Genomic DNA, 15,261 nt, shown 5'->3' with positions numbered 1-15,261 from the left:
AGAATGGTAGGTAGTTGGAACGTTTATTATTGACAAAATAAAATTCGACGTACTAGTAAATGTAACGGTTTTGTTTTGTCTACAGTAAATGTAACGGTTTTGTTTTGTCTACAGTAAATGTAACGGTTTTGTTTTGTCTACAGTAAATGTAACGGTTTTGTTTTGTCAGTAATAAACGTTCCACCTACCTACCATTCTTACTTTTTGATTCTTGATACAGACAGAGAAACAGACACTGAGCACAAAGACAGACAGAGAAACAGACACTGAGGTCACAAAGACAGACAGAGAAACAGACACTGAGGCCACACAGACAGACAGAGAAACAGACACTGAGGTCACAAAGACAGACAGAGAAACAGACACTGAGGCCAGAAAGACAGACATACATACAGACACTGAGACCAGACTGAAGACAGACATACATACAGACACTGAGACCAGACTGAAGACAGACATACATACAGACACTGAGGCCACAAAGACAGACATACATAGAGACACTGAGGCCAGAAAGACAGACAGAGAAACAGACACTGAGGCCAGAAAGACAGACAGAGAAACAGACACTGAGGTCACAAAGACAGACAGAGAAACAGACACTGAGGCCAGAAAGACAGACAGAGAAACAGACACTGAGGCCAGAAAGACAGACAGAGAAACAGACACTGAGGCCAGAAAGACAGACATACATACAGACACTGAGGTCACAAAGACAGACAGAGAAACAGACACTGAGGTCACAAAGACAGACAGAGAAACAGACACTGAGGCCAGAAAGACAGACATACATACAGACACTGAGACCAGACTGAAGACAGACATACAGATAGCTACTTGTGGACATACAAACAGACACTTAGGCCACAAAGACAGACATACATACAGACACTGAGGCCACAAAGACAGACATACAAATACCTACTTGTGGACATACATACAGACACTGAGGCCAGAAAGACAGACATACATACAGACACTGAGGCCAGAAAGACAGACATACAAATAGCTACTTGTGGACACTGACTCCCCAACAGACAGACACGTAATGTCAAAGACGAACAGGAGCAAGGTATGAGTTATGCAATCACAACAAATACAAGCATACATGCTCGCCTATCAGACTTTTGGTACCCAAATCAAACACAGTCAAAACATGATAAGGAGAGAAGAAAGCAAAGAGCAAACGTATGTTACGCGTGATTGTTCTAAAGGGGGTGGGGGGGGGTGGGTGGGGAGGTTATACGTGTGTTACGCGTGAGTGTTCTGAAAAGGGGGGTGGGGGGTGGGGGGGGGGGGTGGGGAGGGTATACGTGTGTTACGTGTGATTGTTCTCAAAAGTGACTATTACATGATTGTTATGAAAGTCTACTATTTATTTCATCGTAATCATGTAAGCCCTCATACGTGATTGTTCTGAAAGCTTACTAATTTACATGATTGTTGTCAGTGAAATGTTGTCAGATATGGAACAATATGTATACCCCTGCCCAACGAAGTTGGAGGGGGTATACTGGATTCACTTCGTCCATCTGTCTGTGTGTATGTCTGTATGTATATGGAACAATATTTTGATACAATGATACTAAATCTTAAGTGATATTGATATTTATACCCCAGCCAAATGAAGTTGGAGTGGGTGTACTGGATTCACTTTGTCCGTCTGTCTGTGTGTATGTCTGGATGTAAATGGAACACTATTTTGATACAATGAACCGTACACCCGCCCAATGAATACAAACTCAACAAGTAATACGTTTCATACATTGAACATGTCTTCTTTATTGTTCTCAACTCAAAATTGAAATTAAATGTTCAAAGACAAAAATTATTTATAATCTTCAAAAATGTAATGATTCTTCTTGAGTATTCCCAACTCAAAATTCAAGTTACAGGTTCAAAGGGACACATAGAAACTTTTGAATTTTCCTCTTTGCCATGCTTAGGTAGCTAGGTCACCAAAATGGATCGAAAGTCATGGCAAAGAGGGAAAATGGAAGCTACTTTTTGCCCCTTTAAAGACGAAAGGCACAACAAATAATGTTCACAAATGAAAAAAAAATTTTATGAACTAAAAATTCAAGTGGAGAGGGGATGAGAGACGTGAGGAGATGTCCGGGGTTGCGAGATGGGTGGGGAGTCTGGGCTATAAAGTTCTTGCACGCGAGACAATATACTTCTTTTTGTGTGTGTGGGGGGGGGGGAGTATTTTGTTTATCAACTCTCTCTCTCTCTCTCTTTCTCTCTCAATTTCTCTCTCGCTCTCTCTCTCTCTCTCTCTCTCTCTCTCTCTCTCTCTCTCTCTCTCTGTGAATATTTTTGTCATTCTAAATGTTAGGGGGGGGGGGCAAAAAGACATGTTTGCTCCCCCCCCACCCCAGGAACAGCTGCCCCCCCCCCCCCCCCCCCCCCCCGTTTCCGACGCCAGTGCACTGAGTACATACGCACACACACACCACACATACACACACATGAAAGCTAAATTTATTAGCACATCTGTTTTCAGTGACACTTTGTTTTATTACACAGCAACCAACAGGGGTAGAGGTATACATTATTATTGTTCCATATCTGACAACATTTCACGGGTGAAGCAAGTTTACCTTTAGTAGAGTTTCAGAACAATCATGTAAATTAGTAAGCTTTCAGAACAATCACGTATGTTTGTTTGTTTGTTTGCTTAACGCCCAGCCGACCACGAAGGGCCATATCAGGGCGGTGCTGCTTTGACATATAACGTGCGCCACACACAAGACAGAAGTCGCAGCACAGGCTTCATGTCTCACCCAGTCACATTATTCTGACACCGGACAAACCAGTCCTAGCACTAACCCCATAATGCCAGACGCCAGGCGGAGCAGCCACTAGATTGCCAATTTTAAAGTCTTAGGTATGACCCGGCCGGGGTTCGAACCCACGACCTCCCGATCACGGGGCGGACCCTTTCCACTAGGCCACCGTGCCGGTAATCACGTATGAGGGCTTACATGATTACGATGAAATGAATAGTAGACTTTCAGAACAATCATGTAATAGTCACTTTTCAGAACAATCACGCGTAACAAACGTATACCCTCCCCCCCCCCCCCCCCACCCCCCCTCCGGCACTCTGCACAGGGAAGGGGTGGGGTGAGACAGAGCTTAAGGATGAAATAAGAAACCCTTTTTCAGGTGTTGTCTACACAACTATAAACATGTCACAAATATTATTTTCACATTCAATTGTGTGTCCAGAACTGAAATCCTTCAGCAGTCTGCTGTTCCTACAATGTTTCATAGTACAATTCCAATGTGAGAGTTCCGTGTTATTGCTGACAGGTGCTTCTTTATGAATTCTTTCTCTAGCTCTTTGATTATTACACATCTGAGAAAATAATGGGAAGTGCTTATTTCACTGACGCACTTATCCTTGACTGTTGCCTTAAGTTAGTTTGGTGTGTCGATTGCTACAACTTGACAGAGCCTTCCCGTTCCAGTTCAAAGTACTGGTAGCCATCATCTTTGCAGGAAGTGTCCGCTAACTTGTTCCGTCTGTAAAACGACACAGATGGCACACTGTCGGCGCTACCACCACCGTCACCCCCGGCAGCAAGTCTTCGTCGTGAAATCAACGGTGTTGAAGACGGTGTAACAGGGTCAGGTGTTACAGAGCCAGGTGGGACAGAGCCAGGTGGGACAGAACCAGGTGTGGCAGAGCCAGGTGTGACAGAACCAGGTGTGACAGAACCAGGTGTGTCCAAACCAGACGAAGCGTGTCCGGCTTGACGGACGGACCTGGTGGAAGGAGTGTCAGGACGCGAGTTGACCGGTGTGACGTCTTGCTGCTCTAGCATGAAGTAACCGTCGTCCTGTCCATGCACGAGCTCTGCTGGCTTCAGGCTGACACTGCCCGCCACAATGTCCGCTGGTCTCAGACCGCTACCCCCAGCTGCACTGCTCACAGTCTCCCCACAGCCTCCCCACGTGTTGCGACCTCCAGGCTTGGTCCCCCCTCCACCGGACATGACGGTCAGCGGGATGCCTTCTGACGCCTTGACCTTCTCACTGGACACACAGGGGGTGACCGCACAGCGCGCTGCCTGGGAGCCAGCTGGGAAGGTAAAGCCAACAGCCGCAGCCTTGTCGCCGTGTGCCTTGCTGTGAGCGTCGCCAGGACTGGCCGTGAAGACGGAACTGGAGGAAGAGTCGTGGGACACGGGAGACAACTGGGGGCTGGCCGCGGACAGCTTGTTGCCTCCCCCTTGACTCATCTTGCGCATGGCAGCCGCCACCTGGAAACAGATTCATTCTGACAATTAACAACTCCTTCACCTGGAAACAGGTTCATTCTGACAATTAACAACTCCTTCACCTGGAAACAGGTTCATTCTGACAATTAACAACTCCTTCACCTGGAAACAGGTTCATTCTGACAATTAACAACTCCTTCACCTGGAAATAGGTTCATTCTGACAATTAACAACTCCTTCACCTAGAAACAGGTTCATTCTGACAATTAACAACTCCTTCACCTAGAAACAGGTTCATTCTGACAATTAACAACTCCTTCACCTAGAAACAGGTTCATTCTGACAATTAACAACTCCTTCACCTGGAAACAGGTTCATTCTGACAATTAACAACTCCTTCACCTGGAAACAGGTTCATTCTGACAATTAACAACTCCTTCACCTGGAAACAGGTTCATTCTGACAATTAACAACTCCTTCACCTGGAAACAGGTTCATTCTGACAATTAACAACTCCTTCACCTGGAAACAGGTTCATTCTGACAATTAACAACTCCTTCACCTAGAAACAGGTTCATAATTCTGACAATGAACAACTCCTTCACCTGGAAACAGGTTCATTCTGACAATTAACAACTCCTTCACCTGGAAACAGGTTCATTCTGACAATTAACAACTCCTTCACCTGGAAACAGGTTCATTCTGAGAATTAACAACTCCTTCACCTGGAAACAGGTTCATTCTGACAATTAACAACTCCTTCACCTAGAAACAGGTTGATTCTGACAATTAACAACTCCTTCACCCGGAAATAGGTTCATTCTGACAACTAACAACTCCTTCACCTGGAAACAGGTTCATTCTGACAATTAACAACTCCTTCACCTGGAAACAGGTTCATTCTGACAATTAACAACTCCTTCACCTGGAAACAGGTTCATTCTGACAATTAACAACTCCTTCACCTAGAAACAGGTTGATTCTGACAATTAACAACTCCTTCACCCGGAAATAGGTTCATTCTGACAACTAACAACTCCTTCACCTGGAAACAGGTTCATTCTGACAATTAACAACTCCTTCACCTGGAAACAGGTTCATTCTGAGAATTAACAACTCCTTCACCTGGAAACAGGTTCATTCTGACAATTAACAACTCCTTCACCTGGAAACAGGTTCATTCTGACAATTAACAACTCCTTCACCTGGAAACAGGTTCATTCTGACAATTAACAACTCCTTCACCTGGAAACAGGTTCATTCTGACAATTAACAACTCCTTCACCTAGAAACAGGTTCATTCTGACAATTAACAACTCCTTCACCTAGAAACAGGTTCATTCTGACAATTAACAACTCCTTCACCTGGAAACAGGTTCATTCTGACAATTAACAACTCCTTCACCTGGAAACAGGTTCATTCTGAGAATTAACAACTCCTTCACCTGGAAACAGGTTCATAATTCTGACAATGAACAACTCGTTCTCCTTCTTCTTCTGAGAACATTCTTTAGATACCCATGTGAACTATTTAATAAAACGCCAAAGAATGATCTTTGGAATTAAGTCCCTATAATCTACAGCTAAACTTCTGTGAAACGAATCACTCTGATATATAGGGGAAGGGCTCCAAATAATTATGGACCACATTTTGCTTCATGCTGATAACTAGCTTGTTTTCTTGCGAAGAAGTTTCATTTTGTGGTTGGTAGTCCTTGTCTCTTAGGTTAACCGTTAGGCCTAATTAGAATGAATTAACTTTGATAGACATTCAGCATAAATTAAATACAGAACAAAATCACAAATGGCCCATAATTATTAGGAGCCTGGGCTCATGGTTATTCAGCCTGGGCGCCCAATATGGACCAGTGAAAAGGCCTTCATGAATCATTGTAAAAAGCCCTTTATACTTCAAAATAACATGATACGTATATTTATTTATTTATTTATTAAGGAGATTTCTATAGCGCATAACTAAAAGCACTATGCGCTTTACAATATCACTAGGTATAAGCACACGCAAACATACTCTGATTAAATAGAACTTAGCCTAGCAAGACATACTAAGAACACTAAACATTTGAGTTCATACAAAAATAAAAAAATAAATTAAATACTGGACAAACGATTAGAATAAGCTTAAGGCCTACACCAACTGCAATGGGCTATTTCAAATACAAAAGTTTAGTGAACTATAAAAGGCAGTGAAGGTGGTCCATATTGGGCAACACACATGGACTTCTATTTGGTGAAGGTGGTCCATATTAGGCAACACACATGTCCTTCTATTTGGTGAAGGTGGTCCATATTGGGCAACACAAATGTACTTCTATTTGGTGAAGGTGGTCCATATTAGGCAACACACATGGACTTCTATTTGGTGAAGGTGGTCCATATTGGGCAACACACATGGACTTCTATTTGGTGAAGGTGGTCCATATTGGGCAACACACATGGACTTCTATTTGGTGAAGGTGGTCCATATTGGGCAACACACATGGACTTCTATTTGGTGAAGGTGGTCCATATTGGGCAACACACATGGACTTCTATTTGGTGAAGGTGGTCCATATTAGGCACCACACATGTACTGCTATTTGGTGAAGGTGGTCCATATTGGGCAACACACATGGACTTCTATTTGCTGAAGGTAGTCCAAATTAGGCACCACACATGGACTTCTATTTAGTGAAGGTGGTCCATATTGGGCAACACACATGGACTTCTATTTGGTGAAGGTGGTCCATATTGGGCAACACACATGGACTTCGAGATTTTGCAATTTTTTGTTGCAGTACAGTAGGAACTTGGGGTCAACACTGCTAAAATGTAACAAAGACGGTCTTAGGTGTCATGTATAGCAAAATGTGTGTGTGTGATAACAGCTTTGGCTGTGAAAAGAAACGAGTCCGTTTTAGGCGGCAAATCTAGAGTAAACACTACCAAAAGTGAAAAAAAGAGAAAAAAAACTAACGGTTTTGAGGTTTGTGTTTCTGCAACTGTTTTGACATGCACAAGTTATCCAGAAAGGGTGAATGCAGCGAATGAAATTGTTTTGAGCGCTCTAGCGCCGTTAGTTTGTCAGAACAGAAGGTGGTTCATATTAGGAGCCGGTCCATATTATAATAGGAGCCCTTCCCCCATAAACAGTGCCAGAGCATGTGATGACATCTACAGAACACAATGAAGTCACCTTCTGTACTATAGCATCGTCATCCTTGAAGCGGTGGCATTCAGGAAGCGTGACGAGGGATGTGACACACAGGGCGTTGCAGGCTGCTGGCTGCTGCAGGCTCTCCGTCAGGCTCTCCACGTCGTGCACTACGTCACGGAAAGTGGGCCGCTCCAGGGGCTGCGTCTTCCAGCAGCGTTCCATGAGAGCGAACCTTTAGCGTCAAACACAGCACATGATGATGTCACTTTAAGGTGGGAGGGGGGGGGGGGGGGGGGGGGGGGTGAGAGGGGTGGTCCATCATAGCGAACCACAGCACATGATGAAGTCATTTTAAGGTGGGAGGGGGGAAGGGGTGGGGGGTGGGGGGGGGGGGGGAGGGGGGTGAGAGGGGTGGTACATCGGAGCGAAGCTTTAGCGTCAAACACAGCACATGAATGAAAGCACTTTAAGGTCGGAGGGGGTGGGGGGGGGGGGGGTGAGGTCTATCACAGCGAACCTTAAGCATTAAACACAGAACGTGCAAGATGATGCCAGTTTAAGGTCGGAGAGAGGGGGGGGGGGGGGGATCCATCAGAAAAGACGACGTAAGAGACTCACAGCGCGTCCGGACAGAGGAAGGGTTGGTCGAGACGCCGCCCTGCCACCAGGTAGCGCAGTATGTCCCACCCCTCCACCCCCGGATAGGGCGTCGTACCCCGGGTAGTCATCTCCCACATCACCACACCTAGCGACCACTGTCAACAATCCGTCAGTCAATCCATCAATCGATCCATCAATCAATCAACTAATCAATCAGTCATTCATTCAATCCATTAATTCGATCAATCAATCAGTAGATCAATCAATCAATCAATCAATCAATCAACCAATCAATCAATCAGTCCTCACAAACGTTAATGTGTCTAACTAGTCATGCATGCGTCTGTCCGTCCAGCCAGTCTGCATGGTAAATGGAACATGGTTTGAAAGTGAAGGCAGAAGAGTGAGACACACAATTAAACTAAGCCTTGCTACTTCAAATTTAGAAGAAAACAGTACAAAAAAAGTCAAAGTCCAACAACGCACCATTAACTTGTTAAAGGTGCTCACATTTCACAAACTTTAAACCCCTGTTTGTTCCCCTTTTGTTGCCTGAACATTGCTTTTGTTGACGTGCTTTCCTTTCTTGAGTGTTATCAGGGTTTTTCTCTCTAACTTTGTTTTCTGTTCAAATCCGGACACGCCATGAGCACATTTCACTGACGTAAAAACTTCGGCAAACAAAGATGGGAACACTTACTTCGTAACTCTGTAATTTCGCCATTTCACATTTAACTAAAGCAGAAACTTCGGCAAACACAGGTTCGAACACTTCATATCTCTGTAATTTCGAATTTAACGAACAAGAGAAACACCCCTGTGCGTTGGTTTAACCTCCACATTTGTGTCATAACTTGAGCACTGTGATGACCATGCACTGACCACGTCAGACTTGGAGGTGTAGGTGCCGCTTTCTATGGACTCCATGGCCATCCACCTGATGGGCAGCTTCTTCTTGTTGTCGCTGCGGTAGTAACCCTTCTCGTACACGTCACGACACAGCCCGAAGTCAGCCACCTTCACGTGCAGAGTCTCGTCTAGCCTGGGACAGCAATGAAAGAGTTAATATGTAAAACATAAAAGATAAATAATAAAAAATAAAATAAACAGAATGGAGTAAGATAGTTCAAGAACTAGGTTAGTAACCCTTTCTAGCCTGGGACAGAAATGGAAGAGGTAATTATGTAAAAACAAAACAACAACAACAACAACAACAACAACAACAACAACAACAACAACAACAACAACAACAACAACAACAACAACAACCAACATGACATTAAACAGCATGGACTTGATTAGTACCCCTCCTCATGCACGTACTGACACAGCTTGAAGTCTGCAATCTTCACGTGTAGCGCTTCATCGAGCCTGGGACATAAGTGAAGAGAGTAATGGTAAACTAAAAATTAAAAGGTAATGGCTATCAAGAATCCGGGCTGACATAGATTGCTCTTATCTCCTGTAAAAGCCTGGCAAGATCTGATATAGTGAGCAGAACTGTGTTGACACTAACAAGTGAATCTTGTTTACACAAATCATCCATTGATGTCCGCCAAGACCGCCAATCGAACGACTTAGTCTCGTCACACTGACCAAGTCTCGTCACACTGACCAAGTCTCGTCACACTGACCAAGTCTCGTCACACTGACCAAGTCTCGTCACACTTACATGAGTGAAATGAAAGTTTTACGCCCTCACGGCAAAGCCATTAGGGGCATGTTACACGGGAAAACCCGGCTTTGTATGAAAATAAAAAATAAAAATGCGGGGGAGGGGGGGAGGGGGGGATGTAGACAGCTGGCTGCCGGCTGCTAGAGGAGACCTGAAAATGGGCTTGGGACCTGGTTGGGTCGTCTTGGGTCAGTGCTGAAATGGTTACTTTTTTGGCTGTTGGCCGAACGGACACCCGGGCTTCATATTTTTGCATGCATGTATTCGTGTTTCCAAGGCCTGAGGCTTTCGCTGTGACCCTGGGATCTTTATCGTGCGCATGCGTGCACACGGGGGTGTTCGGACACCGAGGAGAGTCTGCACAAAGTTGACTCTGGGACACACATCCCGCGCCGAACTTGGGGGTTGAACCCACGCGGATAGTAACAACCGGTTTTAAAGCCAGCGCCTCTACCGACTGGGCAAACTCCCCCCCCCCCCCCCAATTTGTTGGGGTCAAGAAGTTCCATGGAGGGCGGGGGGTATGGAGTAACACATAGTGTTTTGCTCAGAACATTCCCACCCATGCAGAGCCGCGCTATGGGTACGCATTACCGTGAAGCTGGCAGTCAGTGCTACCAAATGTCGTCTGTGTCTACCACTCGGTGGTGACTTAATGTGGGTCTATGTAAGCAGATGCCAGCGCAAGCAATCTGATGCAGAGTCAGGAGGCGGTTTGGTACAAGAGAACCTTAGAGGCCACAGCCTCGGCCGTCTAAGGGATCTGTGTGTCTGGAGGCACATTTGGTTTCTGAGGTTCAAGCGGAGCTGTTGCCTCTGCTCCCAAGTTCCCGTGTCTGGAGGCGTTTTTGGTATGGTAGCAAACCTGTAGGTTGGGGCCTCTACCTTTCAGGATGCCAGGACTACAAAATGTGTGTCTTGGGACACATTTAGCTTAAGATTCCAGAAGTGGATCTGTGCTGTGCTGGGTCTGCTGCAAGCACACTAGAACCAGCTCGCAACAGTTGAGGTGAACAAATTGGTGACCAAGACCATCATCGGTTTCTCTCCGAGTGATGGGTGTGGGCGGAGAAAGTCTCCCAGACTGAGAGCATTCTCCCTTCTGTAGCGGACGAGACTAGACATCTCTTCCTTGAGAGTGTCACAACCTTCAAACACGTGTGTGAGGTGTCCAGTCTTGCCACACTGACAGACTACCTTGTCCCAGTAGATGCGGCTGCTGACCGTGCGCAAGCGACGCAACAGGCTCATGGGTCTCGGGGGGAGTGGGAGGTGGTGCCCTTTCCTATTGTAGGGGAGGTGTATCCATCCTCTCTCTTCACATGTTTGTGACAGTGTCTGCTCTCTTTCCTCTCTTTTTAGCTTGGCTAGCAGCAGTTTGGCTTCCTGGCAGGAGAGCCGAATGTCTGTCACTGGCATGGTTGACATAGCCGCTGCTTTTGCTGCTCTGTCCGCCATTTCATTTCCCCGGATTCCTGTGTGGGATGGCAGCCACATGAGGGAAAAGTCTGTTCCTTTTGTCATAATTTGGTGGGCTAAGAAATGAATTTCAGTTTGCATCTCTCCTCTGTTCTTGGTGCCATGTGCAAGTGCTTGCAACGAGGATTTTGAGTCCGTAAGGATGACCACCCCCAGGGGTGGGGTTGGCAGATCGTTTATCAGTGTGCAGGCCATGTAGATAGCAAATAACTCTGCAGAGAAGATGCTGATCCCCTTGTTTAGCTTGTTTCACACTGACATGCAGTTCCTGGTCTATGTGAACGATAGAATGAAACACGACTAAGTCTCGTCACACTGACATGCAGTTCCTGGTCTATGTGAACGATAGAATGAAACACGACCAAGTCTCGTCACACTGACATGCAGTTCCTGGTCTGTGTGAACGATAGAATGAAACACGACCAAGTCTCGTCACACTGACATGCAGTTCCTGGTCTATGTGAACGATAGAATGAAACACGACCAAGTCTCGTCACACTGACATGCAGTTCCTGGTCTATGTGAACGATAGAATGAAACACGACTAAGTCTCGTCACACTGACATGCAGTTCCTGGTCTATGTGAACGATAGAATGAAACACGACCAAGTCTCGTCACACTGACATGCAGTTCCTGGTCTATGTGAACGATAGAATGAAACACGACCAAGTCTCGTCACACTGACATGCAGTTCCTGGTCTATGTGAACGATAGAATGAAACACGACCAAGTCTCGTCACACTTACATGCAGTTCCTGGTCTATGTGAACGATAGAATGAAACACGACCAAGTCTCGTCACACTGACATGCAGTTCCTGGTCTGTGTGAACGATAGAATGAAACACGACTAAGTCTCGCTACACTGACATGCAGTTCCTGGTCTATGTGAACGATAGAATGAAACACGACCAAGTCTCGCTACACTTACATGCAGTTCCTGGTCTATGTGAACGATAGAATGAAACACGACCAAGTCTCGTCACACTGACATGCAGTTCCTGGTCTATGTGAACGATAGAATGAAACACGACTAAGTCTCGCTACACTGACATGCAGTTCCTGGTCTATGTGAACGATAGAATGAAACACGACTAAGTCTCGCTACACTTACATGCAATTCCTGGCAGCTAGGTCTCTGTGCACAAACTTGTTGTTGGCCAGGTATTCCATGCCACTGGCAATGTCGCGTGAAAACCGCAACACGTCGCCTATAGACATCACCTGCGCACACAATCACATTCAAACGTCAACCCTAAACTGAAAGGGTTAACAGGTAAGATACATTTTATCGATGTAAAACAGGTCAAAGATATTCAGAGAAACAGAGACAGATATACACACCCCTCCCGGGAATCACAACGGTTGCAAAAAGTCGTTTTTTCTGTTTGTCGTTTCGTCTGAGTGTCTGTGTGTCTGAGTGTCTGTGTGTCTGTGTGTCTGAGTGTCTGAGTGTCTGTGTGTCTGTGTGTCTGTGTGTCTGTGTGTCTGTGTGTCTGTGTGTCTGTGTGTCTGAGTGTCTGTGTGTCTGTGTGTCTGTGTGTCTGAGTGTCTGTGTGTCTGAGTGTCTGTGTGTCTGTGTGTCTGTGTGTCTGAGTGTCTGTGTGTCTGTGTGTCTGTGTGTTATGCCTACACAGAAAAGGTGAATGAAAAAAAACCCGATCAATGTTGGTCCAGTTCACACGGAGTATCGGGTGGCAACACTGGTCAATGTTGGTCCAGTTCACACGGAGTATCGGGTGGTAACACTGGTCAATGTTGGTCCAGTTCACACGGAGTATCGGGTGGCAACACTGGTCAATGTTGGTCCAGTTCACACGGAGTATCGGGTGGCAACACTGGTCAATGTTGGTCCAGTTTACACGGAGTATCGGGTGGCAACACTGGTCAATGTTGGTCCAGTTTACGCGGAGTATCGGGTGGCAACACTCACTGGTCAATGTTGGTCCAGTTTACACGGAGTATCGGGTGGCAACACTGGTCAATGTTGGTCCAGATTACACGGAGTATCGGGTGGCAACACTGGTCATTGTTGGTCCAGTTTACGCGGAGTATCGGGTGGCAACACTCACTGGTCAATGTTGGTCCAGTTTACACGGAGTATCGGGTGGCAACACTGGTCAATGTTGGTCCAGTTTACACGGAGTATCGGGTGGCAACACTGGTCAATGTTGGTCCAGTTTACACGGAGTATCGGGTGGTAACACTGGTCAATGTTGGTCCAGTTCACACGGAGTATCGGGTGGCAACACTGGTCAATGTTGGTCCAGTTTACGCGGAGTATCGGGTGGTAACACTGGTCAATGTTGGTCCAGTTTACACGGAGTATCGGGTGGCAACACTCACTGGTCAATGTTGGTCCAGTTTACACGGAGTATCGGGTGGCAACACTCACTGGTCAATGTTGGTCCAGTTTACGCGGAGTATCGGGTGGCAACACTCACTGGTCAATGTTGGTCCAGTTTACACGGAGTATCGGGTGGCAACACTCACTGGTCAATGTTGGTCCAGTTTACACAGAGTATCGGGTGGCAACACTCACTGGTCAATGTTGGTCCAGTTTACACGGAGTATCGGGTGGCAACACTCACTGGTCAATGTTGGTCCAGTTTACACGGAGTATCGGGTGGCAACACTCACTGGTCAATGTTGGTCCAGTTTACACGGAGTATCGGGTGGCAACACTCACTGGTCAATGTTGGTCCAGTTTACACAGAGTATCGGGTGGCAACACTCACTGGTCAATGTTGGTCCAGTTTACGCGGAGTATCGGGTGGCAACACTGGTCAATGTTGGTCCAGTTTACACGGAGTATCGGGTGGCAACACTCACTGGTCAATGTTGGTCCAGTTTACGCGGAGTATCGGGTGGCAACACTGGTCAATGTTGGTCCAGTTTACACGGAGTATCGGGTGGCAACACTGGTCAATGTTGGTCCAGTTTACGCGGAGTATCGGGTGGCAACACTGGTCAATGTTGGTCCAGTTTACACGGAGTATCGGGTGGCAACACTGGTCAATGTTGGTCCAGTTTACACGGAGTATCGGGTGGCAACACTCACTGGTCAATGTTGGTCCAGTTTACGCGGAGTATCGGGTGGCAACACTCACTGGTCAATGTTGGTCCAGTTTACACGGAGTATCGGGTGGCAACACTCACTGGTCAATGTTGGTCCAGTTTACACGGAGTATCGGGTGGCAACACTCACTGGTCAATGTTGGTCCAGTTTACACGGAGTATCGGGTGGCAACACTCACTGGTCAATGTTGGTCCAGTTTACACGGAGTATCGGGTGGCAACACTCACTGGTCAATGTTGGTCCAGTTTACACGGAGTATCGGGTGGCAACACTCACTGGTCAATGTTGGTCCAGTTTACGCGGAGTATCGGGTGGCAACACTCACTGGTCAATGTTGGTCCAGTTTACACGGAGTATCGGGTGGCAACACTCACTGGTCAATGTTGGTCCAGTTTACACGGAGTATCGGGTGGCAACACTCACTGGTCAATGTTGGTCCAGTTTACACAGAGTATCGGGTGGCAACACTCACTGGTCAATGTTGGTCCAGTTTACGCGGAGTATCGGGTGGTAACACTGGTCAATGTTGGTCCAGTTTACACGGAGTATCGGGTGGCAACACTCACTGGTCAATGTTGGTCCAGTTTACACGGAGTATCGGGTGGCAACACTGGTCAATGCTGGTCCAGATTACACGGAGTATCGGGTGGCAACACTGGTCAATGTTGGTCCAGTTTACGCGGAGTATCGGGTGGCAACACTGGTCAATGTTGGTCCAGTTTACACGGAGTATCGGGTGGCAACACTGGTCAATGTTGGTCCAGTTTACACGGAGTATCGGGTGGCAACACTCACTGGTCAATGTTGGTCCAGTTTACACGGAGTATCGGGTGGCAACACTGGTCAATGTTGGTCCAGATTACACGGAGTATCGGGTGGCAACACTGGTCAATGTTGGTCCAGTTTACGCGGAGTATCGGGTGGTAACACTGGTCAATGTTGGTCCAGTTTACACGGAGTATCGGGTGGCAACACTCACTGGTCAATGTTGGTCCAGTTTACACGGAGTATCGGGTGGCAACACTGGTCAATGTTGGTCCAGTTCA

At 46.5% G+C, this 15,261-nt stretch overlaps 1 protein-coding gene across 1 annotated transcript in view; it reads right to left on the bottom strand.

Annotated features, from left to right (window-relative positions):
- Nucleotides 1–2,415: 2,415 nt before the first annotated feature.
- LOC138963740 (hepatocyte growth factor receptor-like) overlaps nucleotides 2,416–15,261 on the bottom strand; it is a 47,960-nt gene continuing 35,114 nt past the window's right edge. The window contains exons 17-21 of the mRNA XM_070335588.1: nucleotides 12,251–12,360; nucleotides 8,866–9,025; nucleotides 8,002–8,138; nucleotides 7,423–7,615; nucleotides 2,416–4,271 (exon numbers count right to left, since the gene is read on the bottom strand). Of these exons, the coding sequence (XP_070191689.1) occupies nucleotides 3,447–4,271; nucleotides 7,423–7,615; nucleotides 8,002–8,138; nucleotides 8,866–9,025; nucleotides 12,251–12,360 (1,425 nt within the window). The 3' untranslated portion in view covers nucleotides 2,416–3,446. The remainder of the gene's footprint in view (nucleotides 4,272–7,422; nucleotides 7,616–8,001; nucleotides 8,139–8,865; nucleotides 9,026–12,250; nucleotides 12,361–15,261) is intronic.

This window comes from Littorina saxatilis, linkage group LG4 (assembly GCF_037325665.1).
Source record: "Littorina saxatilis isolate snail1 linkage group LG4, US_GU_Lsax_2.0, whole genome shotgun sequence".
Classification (NCBI taxonomy): domain Eukaryota; kingdom Metazoa; phylum Mollusca; class Gastropoda; order Littorinimorpha; family Littorinidae; genus Littorina; species Littorina saxatilis.
This window is presented reverse-complemented; position numbering and strand designations above follow the sequence as displayed.